Source organism: Rattus norvegicus, chromosome 12 (genome assembly GCF_021556685.1).
Source record: "Rattus norvegicus strain SHRSP/BbbUtx chromosome 12, alternate assembly SHRSP_T2T, whole genome shotgun sequence".
NCBI lineage: Eukaryota > Metazoa > Chordata > Mammalia > Rodentia > Muridae > Rattus > Rattus norvegicus.
In genome coordinates, this window is record NC_141545.1 from 46,127,139 (window position 1) to 46,147,147 (window position 20,009).

The 20,009-nt window shown below is 49.6% G+C and overlaps 1 protein-coding gene across 1 annotated transcript in view; it reads right to left on the bottom strand.

The window, feature by feature from the left end:
- Ksr2 (kinase suppressor of ras 2) overlaps positions 1-20,009 on the bottom strand; it is a 379,931-nt gene that overhangs the window by 277,960 nt on the left and 81,962 nt on the right. Inside the window, exons 2-3 of the mRNA NM_001447263.1 lie at positions 14,417-14,557; positions 9,739-9,889 (exon numbers count right to left, since the gene is read on the bottom strand). Coding sequence (NP_001434192.1) covers positions 9,739-9,889; positions 14,417-14,557 — 292 coding nt within the window. The remainder of the gene's footprint in view (positions 1-9,738; positions 9,890-14,416; positions 14,558-20,009) is intronic.

The window sequence follows — 20,009 nt, forward strand, 5'->3', positions numbered from 1 at the left end:
GAAACTGGAAAGAACCCAGATGCCCTTCAACAGAGGAATGGATACAGAAAATGTGGTACATCTACACAATGGAATATTACTCAGCTATCAAAAACAACGAGTTTATGAAATTCGTAGGCAAATGGTTGGAACTGGAAAATATCATCCTGAGTGAGCTAACCCACTCACAGAAAGACATACATGGTATGCACTCATTGATAAGTGGCTATTAGCCCAAATGCTTGAATTACCCTAGATCCCTAGAACAAAGGAAACTCAAGACGGATGATCAAAATGTGAATGCTTCACTCCTTCTTTAAATGAGGAAAAAGAATACCCTTGGCAGGGAAGGGAGAGGCAAAGATTAAAACAGAGACTGAAGGAACACCCATTCAGAGCCTGCCCCACAGGTGGCCCATACATATACAGCCACCCAATTAGACAAGATGGATGAAGCAAAGAAGTGCAGACCGACAGGAGCCGGATGTAGATCGCTCCTGAGAGACACAGCCAGAATACAGCAAATACAGAGGCGAATGCCAGCAGCAAACCACTGAACTGAGAATAGGTCCCCCGTTGAAGGAATCAGAGAAAGAACTGGAAGAGCTTGAAGGTGCTCGAGACCCCAAAAGTACAACAATGTCAAGCAACCAGAGCTTCCAGGGACTAAGCCACTACCTAAAGACTATACATGGACTGACCCTGGACTCTGTCCCCATAGGTAGCAATGAATATCCTAGTAAGAGCACCAGTGGAAGGGGAAGCCCTGGGTCCTGCTAAGACTGAACCCCCAGTGAACTAGACTATGCGGGGAGGGTGGCAATGGGGGGAGGTTTGGGAGGGGAACACCCATAAGGAAGGGGAGGGGGGAGGGTGATGTTTGTCCGGAAACCGGGAAAGGGAATAACACTTGAAATGTATATAAGAAATACTCAAGTTAATAAAAAAAAAAAAAAAAAAAAAAAAAGCAAAGAGTGGGCCACCGGAGAGGATGCCCTCAGTTGCTTGTCCTTTGTCCCACCACCAACACTTATGAAGAAGAGGCTTTTCCTCTCTTCTCTCCCAGGAAAAACATGCAAATATCTCCTACCTCCCTCTGGGAGGGGAGGCTCCATGGAATCAAATCAGTTCACTGGTTTCTTAGATCATTCAATACTTCGTTCCTACGTTAAATACTTTGTAGTAAAAGGGACACACATCCTGGGACAAGCACAGTCTCACCGAATGACCTGTGTGACCCCCTCCCTGCTCCTTGGTTCTTAAATAAAAAGAGATTAAAACAGGATAAGATCAAATGACATCACTTTCAAGACAGCTTGGATTAGCGCACCACATACACACTTGCAACATTGTTACTGTTTTCTTGTTTGTTTTGCTTTCATGGGATGGCCGAGTGTCCAGAATTACTGTCTGAAGTGGGAGATTTCTACAGCAAACAGATACAAAATAGCCGCTTTGAGGGCACGTGCAGGCGTGATCCAGCCAGGCTGCCTGGGAGTGGTGACTTTTAAGCTACTACATCTTGGAGTGTCAAAGTGTGGAGTTGCCATTGTGGGGGAAAGTTGGCTTCAGGGAACATGGCCAGGGAGGGGTATGAATAGGGACTTCCTCTGGGAGTGAGCCACTGAAAGCTGTGCTGGGATGGGGTGTACCACAAGAAGTACAGACCACGTTCACAAACCAAGTGGACAAGGATTCTTTCTTTTCAAACCTCTGTTGAAGCCCTACAGCCTCTTGGGTATTGCTCAGGATAATCAAGAGGAGCAGGAGGGACTAAGCCAGGTCTTCCTTCAGACTTTTTAAATATTAATGATATGCAAATTAGGCTTTCCGTACCCTGTTGGGATGGTTTTAATCTTTTCTTCTCAAACAGCCTGGGCATTTCTCTGTCCATGACCTGTACCTGGCTGTAAACTGGGAAAGCAATGGGATGAAGTTCAAGTTCAAGGCCATCTGCAGCAGGACTTCAGCTGTGAGGAACCCGAGCCAGCTACGCCACAGCAAAAACAGTGCATTCCAAAGTAATGCTACCTTCCCCGTGCTCAGACAGGTTTGCTACGCTTTATTGCCTAAGTTACTTATCTTTGCAGATCTGGGGACAGAAGCCAGGGTCCTGGGCAGGCACCTGGAGCACTCTGCCACCGAGCCACGCCCCCAGGGTCACAGCTCCTCCAGTTGCCCTTTGACCTTTGTGTCAAAGAGTTTGGAGGAAGAAAAGAAAGTAATCTTGGGTCCAGGGCTTATGCAGTGTGTCCTGAAGGTATGTCAGACCCCACCCTTTCTCAGGCCACAGCCAGAAGGGACAGAAGCTGGCCTAGGGAAATGCTTGCCTGACCACCCACAAAGAGTTTTTCTCTCTTCTATGTGGGGGCTGCTGGTCTTTCCAGCAGGCATTGCTAGCTGGAACTTGGTGTTGTGCCTTCTTCCTTCTGTCTCCTGGACTTAAGCTATTCTACCCCTGAACCCCAAAAGGGCTGAGGACACGGGGATCAGCCAGAGTGAAGGGAAGGGCACACCCCTTGCTCTGCCTGTCTAAGAACCTCGACTATGAAATTAGCCAGACCTGAGTTCAAACTTTTGGCACTCAGCTGCTGTGTGACTCCAAACAAAGAAAGAGCCTCTCTGTGCCTCATTTCTTTACAAGGAAATGAAACCTCCACTGGACTCGACATGGTTGTGGGGAGGACTCTGGGAGTCAGCGCTGTGGTTAATGGTCCAGCCTGGGAACTGACCCATCTCAAACAAAAACACTACCAGGTGACGAGGCAGAAACTAACAGACATAGGACTTCCTAAGAAGGAGACTTTGAACTGAGATCAAAATGATAAGGAACCAGCCAGAGGAAGACCAGGAGAACATATTCCAACCAGAATGGTGCGTCCGAAGATCCTGGGGCAGACTCAGCTCAAGGAGAAAGTCGAAGGGGTTTGTAATGGGCGACTGAAGTCATTAGGTAATGGGGTCAGGAGCCTAGAACTCCAGCTCTTTCTAGGACTTAAGCCCATGCTTGGTACTAATTTACAATCCTCAAAGACCTCCCCCGTCAACCACAGAGCACAAGGTCGTCAGTTGTGAACCTTCTCTTATACCAGGTGACAGGGACATAAATTCTGGTAGCAGCCTCAGGTGGCAGGTGCCTTGTTCCCACGAAACATTCCCAGGGAAGCCTCTGGTCCCCAAGTCTTCAAAGCAATGGGTGAACAAGAGAAAGGGACCAATGTATGACTGACAGAAGGTGGAGTGTGGATGGCGGGGAAGCCCTGAGCTGGGCAGGTCACCAGTGTGATTCTGACCCCCAATCACAAAGACAGCCTAGGAAGAAACATTCTGTCCCCGAGCGAACCCAAGCTTCACAGGTAAGACCTGTGCTCTCATTCATCTGAAGGAGGAAGGGAAGTGGGAGACAAGGAGGCAAACTTTAAAAATCCCAGAAAGATAACCAGAGCTGGAGCGGGCTGAGAATGTGCCTGTCACTGGGAGGCAGGGGAGTGGTAAACTGTTTGACCTTAACCAACCGTTTACACCCCAATCCTGCAGCTGAGAGAGCAGCAGGCGCTGACGGTGCCCCAGACAACCGAGGAGAGTGGACCTGACTTGCCTAAAGCAAGCTCCTTCCATTTTTGACTCTGAGTTGTGTAGAAGGGGATGGAGACCCCGGCCCTTCCAGAAGCTTCCTCCATAGTTCCCAGTCAGCTCCGAAAGTCCAGCTTCCTGACAGTGATTCTCACGCGAGCTCCCTCAGCCAATGCTGAGACAATCTCCCCATCCAGATCCTGGTGGGAGCGAGGTTCTAGAACCCTGCACTATTTTAGGTCCACGTTGGCCAGGGTGAAATAGTCCCCGTCATATCCTGGAGGCCACCTTGGGGCAATGGAAAGTGTGACCCTGAGGTGCTGGCCCTGTGTACCCTCCCTATCCTTCCCAACACCAGGTTCTAACAACGACGCACTGGGAACTCAGGTAAACCAAACTGGCAAATCCCAGTACAGTCAGAGAACCTGTCACAAAATAAAGCGGGTGGCATGTGACACAGGACATTTGAAGCTGTCTTCTGCTTTTACACGCATGCATACATACCTATGCTCGCGCTCTCTCTCTCTCTCTCTCTCTCTCTCTCTCTCTCTCTCTCTCTCTGATGCAAGGAAAGTTCTAGAAGTGTACAGGGTCAAAAGGTTAGTCACTAGCCACCACAGCAATGGATCATAGGAAATGAAGAAAGCCTCCAGTTGAAACTTCTCTTGATGGAGGAGATTGGGGGCCGCATTACCAGACAACTTAGAAACATGGTTCCCCAGGGGCAGAGGTTCCGCATCATTATGACCGTGACAGGGTGAGCAGATGAGCCACAGGGACAGACGCTCGCCTGGGACAGGCTTCTGTTACCGTGTGCCTGTGTCCTGAGGGCTGCTGTGTCCATGGGAGGGACCCTGAGAGTAGGCCCTGGGAAGAGAGGCATGGCATCATGCCTGCACACGCTGGTCCCTGAAGGGCTCTCTTGGAAGGGGAGCTGTTCTTCCTCCAGCCTTCTCCAAGTCAGAAGCGAGTCGCACAATAGAGCAATCAAGACCACTCTTTCGGCTTTGTTCTAGTCAAAGGAGACGGTGGTGCTGCCGGCGGGCTTCTGGGGGCTCCATTCAAAGCCCAACTGGTATGAAGCCGTAGAGCATCTGAGGCTGGGCTATTTCAGGACCTCTCTGCTTCCTGTTCCCTGCTGCAAGCTCTCCCCCACCCCCTGATACTCAGGAGGGGCCTGGAGACCAAACGGACCAGCAAAGAAAGACCTGAGGGTGGAGGGCAGCACCATGCTCCAACCTTCTCTCTGCACTGTCCCCAGCCCCATGAAGGATGTGCAGTGAGCTGCTCCCCTAGGCTACATCTGTCTGGGGTCACATGGCTGACAAGCATTGGAGTGAGCGCTTTGCAGTGGCCTCTGTCTAAGGGCACCAACCACTTAGTACCACACACACACACACACACATACACACACACACACATACACACACACACACACACACACACACACACACACACACACCCATTCTTTAATAGCCCTGGTGTTCTCCATCCTCCTTCTCACCACAGAAGCCCGTTGTCCCCACAACTGCCAAAGAGTCACCCACTTTAAGTCTCTGCACAAGTCCCTGAGAATGGCCACAAGCCCTGGAGGCACAACAGGCACAGAGTGAACACTTAGATCAGTGCTTCTGAACCTGTTACGACCCTATTACTAGATAGATAGATAGATAGATAGATAGATAGATAGATAGATAGATAGATAGATGATAGATAATTTAAAAACCTAAAGGAAAAAAGCAGGGAAGTAGCTGGTGGCGCACCTCATCCCCTGATCATGTGACAGTCACCACTACCCCCCCCCCATTCCAAAGGTCCTGCCACCCGGTGGCCTGCTCCACTCTCTCTTCCATCCACACCCACTTCCTGTGCCCTGTACTGTGCACGCTCCTGCTGGGGCGACTGCCTCTGGTCCGTACTCGCCCACACAGAACAAAACCACTCTCCCTTCCCAACTCCCCAGCGCACATCTCCACAGGGTAAACAGCATGGGGCGTGTCCGGGGACTTATCCAATGTTGGGGCTTCCAGACCCCCCCCCCCAGGTTAAGCTGCCCTGTCTTGAGGAAGCTTCTAGGTTGAATGAATAAGTGATTGATCTTCAGTTTCAGGCTCGTCCTGGTCCAGTCCGCAGGAGACAGCGCAGAGGGTCCAGATTGCTCCCTGTGGGGCTTTGGTGTCCTTGGGAGGGAGGAGTCTGGTAGGGAAGGCATCTGCTTACTAGTTCGAGCCTAGACTTTTTAGTTACACGGGAAGGCGAAAAAAAAAATCTGACCATCCAGACCCGAGGCGTTTAGAAGCTTCGAGGAAATAGTTAACAATTTTTGAGGGCACAAACGCATTAAAAACAGGAAGGAGCCACGGTGGCCAGTTCGATGCTGCCCCCTGGTGGAGATGCATGGCAGGTACAGCATGCGGCTCTCCCAGGCGCTTTCTCCACCACAGATGAATTAATTCAACCTGGTCAGGATGCTAGGGACCCCTGCCTATAACCGGAAGATCCTGCTCCAAAGATCAGAAGAGGTAGGAGAGGCGGGGAGGGAGTCCCTGATGTACAGGACGTCCTAGAATTCAAAGATCAGGCGTCAGCTCAGTCTGTGGGATCCAGAAAGGGCCTCTGCGGTTGGGGAAGGTTTTGGGTCTGAGGATGTGAATGGGGAGAGACAAGGAGCTCGGGACAGAGGGGGCAAGCCTGAGACCGGACGCCCGCACTTCATCTGGGGTGCTCCAGAATTAGTGGCTCGTCAAGATTTCAGGGACTACGGAGATGCTCTCTGAATTAGGAGGACTGGAGTTCAGATCCTGACTCATATGTAACAAACCAGGCATCAGAACCCTAGTCCTGAGGAAGGCAGAGACAGAAGGACGGCTAGGGCTTGCTGGCTCCAGCCTAGTGAGTCCTAGCTTCCGAAAGAACCTGCCTCAAGGGAACGGGTGGGAGTGAGGGAGGCGCCTCCCTCTGAGCTCTGGGCACCACACAGGTGTACATATCCTTACATACAGATGTGCATGTGCCGTACATGCACATACAAGTAATTCTAAAGTACACATGTTAGAACTTGAGAGGAAATGAGGACCTAAGTTCAAGCATGGCCAACTCCTTAGGGGTCTTCAGTCCCTGGAGAGAGACATGCTTCAAGCTCCTGTTGGGTTGTCTTGGGCCAGACAAAGGGATATCCAAATCCCTTATTAAACTCTTACTGTATACTAGGTATTAACTTTCCCCCCTAGTAGCAGACAACAGAGGGTGCACAATCCTGTGGGGGAGGGGCACCCACCATAGGCAAAAGCTATGATGTCGTGACCTAACTACCTGTGGATACCACAGAAGGGAAGGCTGGTGGTAAGGAAACTCGAGCCGGTGGTCATCATTCCCCAAGAGGAGTGACACCAACCTTGGCCCTGCATGCCACAAGAGTTGAGCAGAACAGCAACCCCATAGCCACTGGTGTTCAGAATCCAAGAAGCGGGGGAAATAGCACACTGTTGCCATGGGAACTTCAGAAGGACCTGAGGTGGAGTGGATCTAGCAGTACGACCAATATTGGTAGCGTCTTTCCTTTTTAAGATTAGGGGTTTTTGTTTGTTTGTTTAGTTGGTTAAGGTTTTTTTTGAGGCAGGGTCTCATTAGGTAGCCCTGGCTACTCTGAACTTGCTCAGTAGACCAGGCTGGCCTCAAACTCAAGAGATCCACCTGTCTCGCCCTCTCAAGTGCTAGGACTAAAGGTATGTGTAAAATGTGCATTTTGGAATGTGTGTGTGCACGGTACGCATGCCCCTCCCCACACCTCATTTCTCTCAGTAGAAGATATATGTACATGTATGTGTATAGGAATCTGTGGAGGCCAGAAGAAAACATCAGATCCCCAGAGCTGGAGTTACAGGCAGTTGTGAGCCACTGTGTGGGTGCTGGGAAGCAAACCAGGATCCTCCACAGGAGCAGTCAGTACACTGGACCCCTCAGACATTCCTCCGACCTGTGGACTGTTAATCTCTTCAGGACACAGCTCACAAGCCCTGTGTCCTGTGTGTCATAGCCAGCATCTGGTATAGGGGACAAATGAGGTTGTGACTCCATGGTAGAACCCTTGCCTGGCAGAGCCAAGTCTCTGGCTCCAGTTGCCAGGACCTCACATAAATAAGCGGTGACACTGTAGAACATGATAAGAATGAATCTGAAATATCCACCTCCCCGCTGTGCCTGCCAGGCTGGGTCCCATCTCAGGAAACACGACTCTGCTGTGTACCAGGACACGTCCTACATGTGTGCATGCATGACAGGGAGGGGTGAAGGTGGATGTGGTTACAGTTAGATCAAAACCATGCACAAGTAGACACCTGGCTGAGAAGCCATCCGGCCCTCAGAGAGCTAAGAAAGCAGCAGCCCAGAGGGAACTTTCCAGAAAGCAATGTCTGTCAGCATGAACATCTCCTGTGACATCCTACAGAGGTACCCTCTTAAGACAGCAGTTCTCAGGACTGGAAGAAGATGGGAGACAGGGACAGGGTCCAGAGCAGGAGCCGGGGTAGTGGAGTGGGGTAAAAACATAGCCACAAGGAGAAGCCAACACATTCCTAAACAGGAAGCTATTTCTGGGGTCGCACTGGGATTTGGTGCAATTTGTGTTGCACATCCATGTGGAGACCAGAGTGGACCTCAGCCAATCCCTTTGGTGCCGTCCACCTTATTTGTGGGTATTTTGTTTTTTGGGGTTTGGGGGGTTTTTGTTGTTTTTGTTTTTTGTTTGTTTTTCTATTTGCTTTTTGTTGTTTTGTTTTGGGGGGTTTGGGGGTTTTGTTTGTTTTATTTGTATCTGTTTGTTTATTTTTTGAGACTGGGTCTCTCGATAACTGGCACTGGCTATAGGTAAGCAGGTCTTCCTGACCAGCAGGCCCCGGGTATCAGCCAGTCATCCCTTCCTGGCCCTGAGATAACCAACCTAAGCCACCGACAAGTGTACTGTTCTTAACATGGGTTCTTAAAATGGAGCTGAGGTCGTCAGGTCTGCACGCTGGAAACCTGTTCTGTCTGGTTCACTGCCGGGTCCTCCGCCCTCCTGGCATATTAACAGTCACTCTGTAAATCCTAATTGCCGGTTGCATATTGACAACCAGAGTAAGAATTAACAGCCACCAGATTGGGCCAGACCTCTGGTCGGCGGCGCCACCTTGTGGCAAGAACTGAAATGACAGTGCTGATATTTGTAGCAATTTGGAGAGAGCCCAGGAGCAAAGCGCTTCCACCGCCTACCATTAATGATCCGCTCACACCATGGGTTCCCTTCCCTTTCCTCTGGACACAGGATCTCCAGTATCCCACCTTGACTTCAAGCTCTCTGTGAAGCCAAGGATGATCTTGAACTCCAGATCCTCGTGCTTCATCCTCCCAAGGGCCGCGGTTACAGACATGCACCACCCCACCCCGTTTATGAGGCGCTGAGGATCAAACCCAGAGTGTTGTGTGTGCCAGGCAAACACTCTACCAATTAGCTGAGCTACAGCTCTAACCCCGCGTCACAGTTTTGAGCAAGTGACTAGAACGAGCCGGGGGGGGGGGGGGATGATGACATGCTTAGATCGTAAAATAATAAAGCAGAGAGAGGCCACAGAATTCAGCTTAGAGAAAGTAATTTTACCCTTTGCATGGAGAGAGAGAGAGAGAGAGAGAGAGAGAGAGAGAGAGGAGCAAGAGGAGAGAGAGTGCGAGAGAGAGAGAGAGAGAGAGAGAGAGAGAATCAGAGAGAGAGAGAGAATCAGAGAGAGAGAGAGAGAGAGAGAGAGCGAGCAGCATGTACTCATTAGCATGGAAGGATTGAGCCAAGAGAGTATAGTAAAATAACAACTTAAGGTCCCTGGGGCAGTTACAACCTGATTTCTATTACAATGAATGTATAGTGTTTATACATAGAAATAACCAGAAATGCCATCCATCACACAAAGCCACCTCTGAGCGTCTCGTGGGGAGCGATGCTGGCCTCCCTTGTACATCCCAATTATCCAGGACCCATGCTGAGCCATCCTCTGCAGGGTGGAGTTCAAGCCCCGCCTACTTCCACCTCTCACAGTCATCTCTGCCCCAAGCTGGTTTTGGCATCCAGAGCCCACTCTTCCGTTCTGGCCTGCCCAGGAAGCTCGAAGGACAGTGGCCGACCAGCTCGGGACAATCCTGACCTCCCAGACGGCTCACCTGATTTGTGCACATTCCTGAGACAGGAGAGTGAGGCGTTGAGCCGGGCGCACTCTTCCCGGTTGGCTCCATACTTCTCCACGGTCTCGCACACCTGCTCATCGGTCATCTCCAGGAGGTCCTCCAAGCTCAGCTGGTCAGGGGAGATCTCCTAGAGGAAGGGACAAAAGCAGTCAGTGGGACAGGAGCCCAAGCGTCCTGCCGGAGGGAATGGAGTGGTGTCTCTCTATCTCCCTCTTGTGGCACTCGGGAGAACTGCATAGGGAAACAGCAAGGAGCCTCCACACTGCCCTCTGCTGGTACCCAGTGAAAGATGCTCCACTAGGCAAAGACTCGGCTGAATTTGGGGTTGAGTCTCCCGCTTGCCACTTAGACAAATCATTTTACTTCTCTGGGCCTTGTTCTTCTCACTTGTAGAACGGAACTGCTGAATGTAGGTGCTCCTCACAGTCCAGCCTCGAAACCCGGGAGAGACAGACCCTGTTTCATATTCTGTGAGTAAATGGCTCTGCTGAATTTGGCCGGGAGGCGAGAGGGACGACTCAGAACAAACCAGCTAGACATAAAGCCGGGTCTCTTTGGCTGGCCTCCACACTCGGCTTCCCTTCTGATGTGCCTACAGGGTCTGGATTTATATATGGCTTTTAAGAGCCTAAGAAGACCCGTGGGTGCTTGAGGCTGGAAATGAATCTTGAAAATTACTGAGCACCATGAGGCTATGCGGTAAGGCTGAGGAACAGTATAGAACATTCTGGGAAAAAGACCTCTCTGAACAAAAGAGCTGGGGACAGAAGCAGGATTCCCAGGTTGCAATGTGTTGCCCTACAAACAGTCCCCTCCTTAAACAATGTCCTAAATAAGTCTGCAACACTGCCAGTAATTTCCTCAAGCGTTGGTGTTTACAAGCCTTCTAATGCCTCTACATATACATATAAGAGCCTTCATGCATAGAATCTATTTAATAAGGCTTGTAAATCTACAGACGGCGATTCACGGGTGATAGCGTGTGCTTCTTCTGCCCCCTTGTGGCCATGACTATGAATTACAATATAGATTCACAGAAAGCAGGGTCTACAAATTTCCTAAGTCCCATTTTTCACACTCAAAGCCCAAAGAAGAAAGCTGCAGGACAGAGCCAACATCCCAACAGTGACTGTGAAGTCAGGACAGGGACAGGAGGTGGCATCTGGGTCATCTAGAGAGAAGTAGGAACACAGCGTAGGTAAACCTTGAGCTGGACGTGCCAGAGTAGGGATGCAGGGTGAAGGTTTAGAACAAGGCTGTTCTAGTTTGGCCCCAGATGCTCTGACAAAACACTCTGACAATAGCAGCTTGGGAGAAAGGGTTTACGAGGCTTACACTTCCAAGTTACAATCCTCCTCTGAGGATGCTGCCTCTTTGTCGTCCTCCAGCCCAGACCTGTCTGCCTAAGGATGGCACCGCCCACAGTGGGCTGGGCTCTCCTGATCATTTAGCAATCAAGGCATCTCTCTCAGATGTGACCACAGGCTGTCCTGATAAAGATAATTATTCAATCCTGACTTTTTTCAGGTGATCTCTAGACTGTGGAGTTGACAGTTGGTAACCGGTAGGAGAGACGTACAATCTAAAGCCCTCTCCGTGCTGCAGGACCCAACTGTTCAGTTCATACTATGATTTCAAAGTGCGTGTGTGTGTGTGTGTGTGTGTGTGTGTGTGTGTGTGTGTGTGTGTGTGGTCAGATTACCCTAATGCTTTGGCTCAGACATTTATGGCTGAGAGGTGAAGAAACCCTAACAACCTGGGCCAAAGAAGGGAAATTTGTGCACGTTTCGGTAAGATAACCCTAGCTGGGACAATGTTTCCAGTACTCAACACAGACTGTCTTATTGTGCCTCTAGATCATGTGAAAGTGAAGGTATGTGTACACACGTATGTGCATCTGTACATGCATGTGGGAGCGCATGTATGTGTATGTATAAATGTGTAAGTTTGTGAGTGTGCGTGTGCATATGGATGGGGGAGGGGAGCTATCCAGAGGTGTGTATGGATGTATGTGGTAAGCGTGCGTGTGTATTGTGAATGTGTGTGATATGTGTACTGTGTGAGTGCATGTGTGTATATGTATATGTGTGTATGTGTACGTGTCTCTGTGCATATATGTGTTTTATTGGGGAACTGGATCAGATTCTCACACATGCTGGGTAAGGATTCTACCACTGAACTGTATCCTCAGCAAAAAAATGGCTATCATTGCATGCAGGCCAGGACGCTGAAGCTCAGATAAGTTAAACCCTTAGCCCAAGTCACACAGCAAGAGTGATGGAAGCAGCGTTTGAACCCAGGGCACGTCTCACAGCCGTCTCCATGTTTCCTTCATGAGAGCGCCCTCTGGTGGACAAACCTGTGAACTGCAGGCGGGTAGCCTTCACACCTCACCGACAGGTGAAGATCTCTGAATACTCTGCCTGGAGACTAGGAGCTCCAAAGTGGGGAGCCTCGGGGACCCAAAGGGGCTGCCAACTGTGGTTCGTCACATCAGAAAAGGATTCTCTTCTACATAATCAGTACTTGTAGTTTTGAAACCAGAGCTCTTGAGTCTTTAGAAAATTAAGTTTTAAGACATTGAGTCAAAGTAAGATTTTTGAAGATCAGATCTCATTAATTAAACAAAAACTGTCTGTCCAAAAGATAGTTAGACCACACTTTTCAGCCTCTCTCTAGAAAACTTATCTATGCCTTACCCGCCCTACCAGGGACCCTTGGTATATGAATATTTATATAACCCCAAAGCCTTTAAGAAGTTCCCCCAGCTGGACAATTAAAATGTACCATTGTGCTTAGTTTAATTGTCAACTGGACATGAGCTAGAGTCACCTAGGAAGAGAGTCTCAATCAAGGACTGTCTAGATCAATGTGGCCTGTAGGTAAGTCTGTAATGGGGTTGTCCTAGTTATGGGAAGCCCTGCTCACTATGGGTGTCACCACTCCCTAGGCTTAAGATCCCAGACTATTAAAAAAAAGGAGAAAGTGAGCTGAACACTGTCTCGAATGCATTCATTTGATCTCTGCTCCACAGTGGCAACTTCATTTCCTGCCTCCCTGACTTCTGTCAGTGATGGTGTGTGACCTGGAATCATAAACCAATCAACCCCAACCCCCAAATTTGCTTTCCCCACAGCAATTGATTGGAAAGAAAACCAAAACCTGCCTTTCTCATTCTTTTCCAATGAGGAGAATACACTACCTCAGGCATTTTGGCCATCCTAGGAGTAAATCTAGCGGTGCTAGTTCACATAGTGCTGGGGTGTGTGTGTGTGTGTGTGTGTGTGTGTGTGTGTGTGTGTGTGTGTGTGTGTTGGTGTGTATGTGTATGTGTGTGTTGGTTGGTGTGTGCATATGTGGTGGTGTATGTGTATGTGTTAGTGTGTGTATGTGTGTGTGTTGGTTGGTGTGTGTGTGTATGTGTTGGTGTGTGTGTGTATGTGTGTGTGTTGGTTGGTGTGTGTGTGTTGATTGGTGTGTGTGTATGTGTTGGTGTGTGTGTGTATGTGTTGGTGTGTGTGTATGTGTTGGTGTGTGTGTGTGTTGGTTGGTGTGTGTATGTGTGTGTGTTGATTGGTGTGTGTGTATGTGTTGGTGTGTGTGTGTATGTGTTGGTGTGTGTGTATGTGTTGATGTGTGTGTATGTGTTGGTGTGTGTGTATGTGTTGGTGTGTGTATATGTGTTGGTGTGTGTGTATGTGTTGATGTGTGTGTATGTGTTGGTGTGTGTGTATGTGTTGGTGTGTGTATGTGTTGGTGTGTGTGTGTTAGTGTGTGTGTATATGTGTTGGTGTATATGTGTATGTGTTGGTGTGTATATGTGTTGGTGTATATGTGTGTGTGTTGGTGTGTGTGTATGTGTTGGTGTGTGTGTATGTGTTGGTGTGTGTGTATGTGTTGATGTGTGTGTATTGCTGGTATGTGTGTGTGTGTTGGTGTGTGTGTATGTGTTGGTGTATGTGTGTGTGTGTATGTGTGTACATGATACACTAGCTGGTGAGTAATCCCCGAGAATCCACCTGTCTCTGCCTCTCCAGCCCTACACAAGAGCATGCCTTCAGCCCAGCTTTTTTTTTTTTTTTTTTTTTTTTTTGGTTCTTTTTTTCGGAGCTGGGGACCGAACCCAGGGCCTTGCGCTTCCTAGGTAAGCGCTCTACCACTGAGCTAAATCCCCAGCCCCTTCAGCCCAGCTTTTATATGTGGGTTCTAAGGACTGAACTTATCCATTATCCTGAGTCTCTGAGATCCAATACACCAGCCTTGGTCACAGTAATTTACATTAAACACAAGTCAAAATCCAGATCCTTGGTCCCATGCATGAATTCCAATCCCAGTGCTCCATGAGCTCAGGAGCATGTGTGCCCATGGCTGCTCAGTCAGACAGCACAAACACTTAGCAAAAAGTCGACGATCTCTGGGGAGGCTCAGAGTGACTCCTTTAAGTGGCAGAGCTGAACTAAGTCCTGGCTCTAGAGGTTCTCCCTTAACAGCCCTTCTCAGATACATCTGAGATCCCGTGAGCCTTCCTCCAGTGCATACTGAGGGCCTACTGTGTGCCAGGGTCTACGCTGGGCATATCCCAAACGCTGCCATCTAGGAAGAAGCAAAGAATGTGGCCAGCGAGGGTTGAGGGGGGCGGGCCTGGCACATTCACCTCCAGGACTTCCTTCCGCACGTCCACGATCCGGAACCAGTGACGGAGCTGGGGGAAGCCATCCAGTTCGGCATTGCGCTCCTGCAGGGCCACCTTCTTCTTACAGGACAACTGTCGGCTGAAGTACTTCACCAGCTTGCTCTGCGGAGACAGAGAGCACAAGGACACATCTCAGAGGCGCTGCCCCAGGGGGAGCAGGGGTGAGAAGCCCCGGTATCGCCCGCTAACCCCAGCCAACTCTGTATTGCACCACGATGAGATCCAACCTTCCGTCTGGGATGGTTCCTGTGAACTTGGCCTGCAGTGGGCAAATCTGGGGAGGTGGGAGGTGACACCCAGGCGGAGAAGAATCAGACATGGCGGCACCACCCTTAGAAGGGATCACCACAGTTCTCAACAGTCCAACCTTTTGTTCCTTGGAAGTGGATGGTTAAGAAGCTAGACCCCGGGGTTGGGGGTTTAGCTCAGTGGTAGAGCGCTTGTCTAGGAAGTGCAAGGCCCTGGGTTCGGTCCCCAGCTCCAAAAAAAAGAAAAAAAAAAAAAAGAAGCTAGACCCCTCGTGCTCGGTCCCTCTACAAGTGGCCAGCTCCTCCCCTCCCCCACCACGTTACAGAGCGACCAGCTGTCTGAACCTTCCAGCAGCCAGAATCGTAAGCCAAACACTTTTATTTTCATTATAAAGTGCCTGGCTTCTGGTATCTTGTTACCGCACAGCAAAAGTGAACTAAGACGCCGCCCACCTTCTCACCGTGTTGGTAAAGGTGGGCAAGCAGGCCGGCCTTTGGTCTGCTGTGGTGGTTACAGGGGTGTCAGCTCCTCTTTGTGGTGGCAGACACCGTTTCTAACTGCATGGATGCTTTGACCCAACAATCCCATGTCTAGAAACTCACCCCATGGCACCCATCTTTTGAGAAGTGCCTGTGACCAAGGATATTGTTTTACAGTTCTGCCGGCGAGAGGAAAGGACTGTCAACACCCTGGGAACCCACCGGTCAGAAACCCAGCACAGTCACTGTGAAGCAGACTCACAAAGGAACCCCATAGCCCAACTCCTTAGGCAGTGAGTTGGACATAATTGAACGTGGGGTCTAGAAAGTTTGGGGGGCGGAGTAAACATTTCTAAATGCACAACAGCCAAAAATTAATTCAAAACCAAACAGGTAAGACTCCGAGGTGTTCCTGACTAAACTCAGGAGTGTGGCCTCCGGTGACTTCTCTGTAGCCTTGGTCTGGACACACAAGTGCACTTTATCCCAAGTGTGGTGTCACTGATCGGCCCCTCAGCTCACACAGTGAGATCAGTGTGTGTCAGAACGGCAGTGTCTCGCTGTGTGTGCAAGGTTTTCTACGCTTAGAGAACCATCGTGGCACAGAGGCAGAAAACAAGAGATTTCTAATGTTTTCCTCCAGTTGTTCCTCAGTGTGTGAGTGTCAGATTACTACAGCTGTGGATCCATAGTGTTAGAAGGCTTGATAAAAAGAAACAAGAAGAAGAGGAGGAGGAGGAAGAGGAAGAGGAAGAAGAGGAGGAAGTGGAGGAGGAGGAGGAAGAAGAGGAGGAGGAAGAAGAAGAGGAAGAGGAGGAGGAGGAAGTGGAGGAGGAGGGAGGAGGAGGAGGAAGAAGAGGAGGAGGAGGAGGAAGAAGAAGAGGAGGAAGAAGAGGAAGAGGAGGAGGAAGTGGAGGAGGAGGAAGGAGGAGGAAGAGGAGGAGGAGGAAGAAGAAGAGGAGGAGGAAGAAGAGGAGGAGGAAGAGGAGGAGGAGGAAGAAGAGGAGGAGGAGGAAGAGGAGGAGGAAGAAGAAGAGGAAGAGGAGGAGGAAGTGGAGGAGGAGGAAGGAGGAGGAAGAAGAGGAGGAGGAGGAAGAAGAGGAGGAGGAAGTGGAGGAGGAGGAGGAAGAAGAGGAGGAGGAGAAGGAAGAAGAGGAGGAAGAGGAGGAAGAAGAGGAGGAGGAAGAAGAGGAGGAGGAGGAGGAAGAGGAGGAAGAAGAGGAGGAAGTGGAGGAGGAGGAGGAAGAAGAGGAGGAAGAGGAGGAAGAAGAGGAAGAGGAGGAGGAAGAGGAAGAAGAGGAAGAGGAGGAGGAAGGGGAAAAAGAAGAGGAAGAGGAGGAGGAAGAGGAAGGGGAGGAGGAAGGGGGAGGAAGGGGGAGGAGGAAGAGGAGGAGGCAGCGCTGTTTGAGTAGTTGCCTTGGGTTTTTATCTTATTTTTAAAAATCACGAATTCTGTCTTGGGATTAGGATAAGGTTTCCAACGATTTCTGAACTGGCGCTCAACCTGTTTCTACCAACTTGTACTCAGTTCTTGTGCAAAGCATCATTCTTGGCATTGAGAACTAAAAACCCAAAATATTGATTGGCTCTAAGAAACTGTGCAGACTCGCCCCAGACACACCCTGCAGTGTCCAATATCAAATGCTCAGTTGAGACTTAGTTATTTGTGTAAAAATAAGTAGGCACATTCATCTCATTACTACGCACACCTGCTTTCATCTTTAAGAAATGGTGGCATCGTGTGTGTGTGTGTGTGTGTGTGTGTGTGTGTGTGTGTGTGTGTGCTGGCTGGTTTTGTGTGTCAAGTTGACACAAGCTGGAGTTATCACAGAGAAAGGAGCCTCAGTTGAGGAAATGCCTCCATGAGACCCAGCTGTAAGGCATTTTCTCAACTAGTGATCAAGGTGGGAGGGTCCAGCCCATTGTGGGTGGAGCCATCCTGGGCTGGTGGTCCTGGGTTCTGTAAGAAAGCAGGCTGAGCAAGCCAGGGGAAGCAAGTCAGTAAGTGACATCCCTCCATGGCCTCTGCATCAGCTCCTGCCTCCTGACCTGCTTGAGTTCCAGTCCTGACTCCCTTTGGTGATGAACAGCAGTGTGGAAGTGTGAGCTGAATAAACCCTTTCCTCCCCAGCTTGCTTCTTGGTCATGATGTTTGTGCAGGAATAGAAACCCTGATTAAGACAATATGTAGATATTCACTCTAAAATAACTTCATTATAACTTATCGGCAGAAATAGTAGAATGGTTACACCTGCATACCCCAGCTGCATGAACATTTGTTCGCAATAAGGAGCTATAGGTGGAGAAAGTTCCGAAGCCCTGCTCGCACACTATCAAATAAAAGGACAAAGTAAGGGTAAGTGGTGGTTTCTAAGACCTCTGGATAAATAGAATCTCCCATTCTCCAGCAAAATGTAAACTCAGAGCCTCTTTCTGGAAGAATTCTTGGTCCTTCAAGGATTAAGAGAATGAAGGTAGGAAACAGAGGGGTACAGGCTGTCTACACCTTGCCCTGTCATGTGACTTCCAAGTCTCTCTCTCTCTCTCTCTCTCTCTCTCTCTCTCTCTCTCTCTCTGTCACACACATACACACACACACACACACACACACACACACACACACACACACACACACACACAAACACCCGCGAGCGCAGGTTCACCCGAGAGCTAGCCAGTGATCTTTGAAGAGACCAGGCCCACATCTCGGATCAGACACTAGGGATGCAAAAGAAACAATGTTGCATTTTGTTCCTAGCTGGTTGCATACAAAGGAACACTAACCAAAGAAAGGCCATACAGGAGGCTGGAACAATGGCTTAGCGGTTAAGAGGGAGTGCTGCTCTTTCAGAGGACCTGGGTTTGGTTTCCAGCGCCCACGTGTCAGCTCACAACCATCTGTAACTCCAGCTCCAGGATATCCAGTGCCCTCTTTGGAGGGTGGGCAGTCAATCCCAGTATGCCAAGCACAGCCTTCCACAGAGTAAGACTGTTTCTGGAAATGGGAGACCCAACCGTAACAAGCAACAAGATGTCGTTCCCTTTCTTTATGCACAGCATTTGCATCTTTTCCGTAGTTAATCAAAGCTCTGTAAGAGACAGTATGAAAACCAGGGCCAGAGCAGAAGAGATGGCTCAGTGGTTAAGAACACTGTCTGCTCTTCCAGAGGTCCTGAGTTCAATTCCCAGCAACCACATGGTGGCTCACAGCCATCAGTAATGGGATCAGATGTCCTCTTCTGGCCTGCAGGATACATGCAGACAGAGCACTCATTTACATAAAATAAATAATCCTTTAAAAAGGAAGGAAGGGAGCGAGAGGGAGAGGGAATTAGAAAGAAAAGGCGAAAGAGAGGCTCGTTTAGCTCCTGTGCAGACCACCAGGAACCCCTGCATGATGTATAGAACACGCCTCTGGCGGCGGTGGGCCAGGGGTTCCCCTTGTTGGTGTCGGTGGTTGGTCTTAACCTCGGCCTCTGTACTGATGCACACCCCCTGCTGGTACTGTGGGGAACGTACAGCAGTCTAATGTCTAGGTTTGCCTTGGGAACATGCTAGAACAGTGAGCATTGTGGTGTGACCAGGAATCTAGAGACAAAGGGTAGAGCCTGGAGGACATTCACCCACAGCCTTGTCGCTGTGTTAATATCCAGACACATGGTCCTAGCTTCTAGGTTCCCTGAATCCTCTCTTCTAAACCACCTACCACACAGGTGTGTGCACGGAGTGCTTGCACATGGCCGGTTTGGTTTGGTTTTGTTGTGTCTCAGCTTGGTGCCTGCCTAGAACCCTGGCTCTCAGGAGCTGAAGGCAGAGAATTCCCCAGGGCAAGCGGGCCAGCTGGATGGACAAGCTCTGGGTCTGGCAGACTGCCTCCGTGGAGAGAGAAATCAGTCCACGGCATCCTCTGGCTCCCATGTGCATGTGTAACCCCCATCCACATGTGCCCACAAACATGTGAGACACACACCACACACACATAGGGAAACTCAGATACATCAGCTGTCATCATGTTCGTTCTCACTGATTTTGGAACATAGGTCTTTGCAGATCTATCATCTAACCTGGGAGAGAGCCCAAACAACAAACGTACAAGGGGGCTCGAAGACCCTGAGATTGTGTGTGTGTGTGTGTGTGTGTGTGTATGCACGAACACGTGTGCAGGCATGTGTGTGCACAAATGTGTATGTGTGGGTGTACATGTCTGTTGTGCATGTCTGTATGCATATACACACACATGTGTGTGTGTGTGCCCGCGCACACGTATGCATGTTCAGATGCAAGATCTTACTGCTAAGCCCAAGCTGGACTTAAACTCTTGACCCTCCTGCTTCAGCCTCCTGCATTTGGGGATTTCAGATGTGTGTAGTGATGCCTGACTTAACAGTGTCATTTTCTTCTTTCAGTGTATTAATTTGCTGTATGTCTGTGCTTAGCCATGGGACTGTGTGCATCAGATATATCCAGACGCCTGAAGCAGCCAGAAGAGGGCATAAGATCTGGAGATGGAGTTACCGATGGCTGTGAGAAGCCTGTGGAGGCTGGGAATGGGAAAGCATCGAGCTTCCTTAACTGTTGAGCCATATCTCAGCCCCAGTAAACCCATTTCAATGGCCACAAGTTTACCTAAAAACCTTGCTTCTCCAAGACTAAGACCACACGGACACCTTCCAGCAATCATTTATTTAATCCTTGGGAATCCCCTTCCACCCTTTACAAAAGAAAATATTGAAGCGGGGGAAAAGTTACGTCATTGGTCCAAGGTCATCACTGGCTCAAGGCCATCAAATTTCACGAAGGTCTTAAACCCGAATCTGATTCATTGA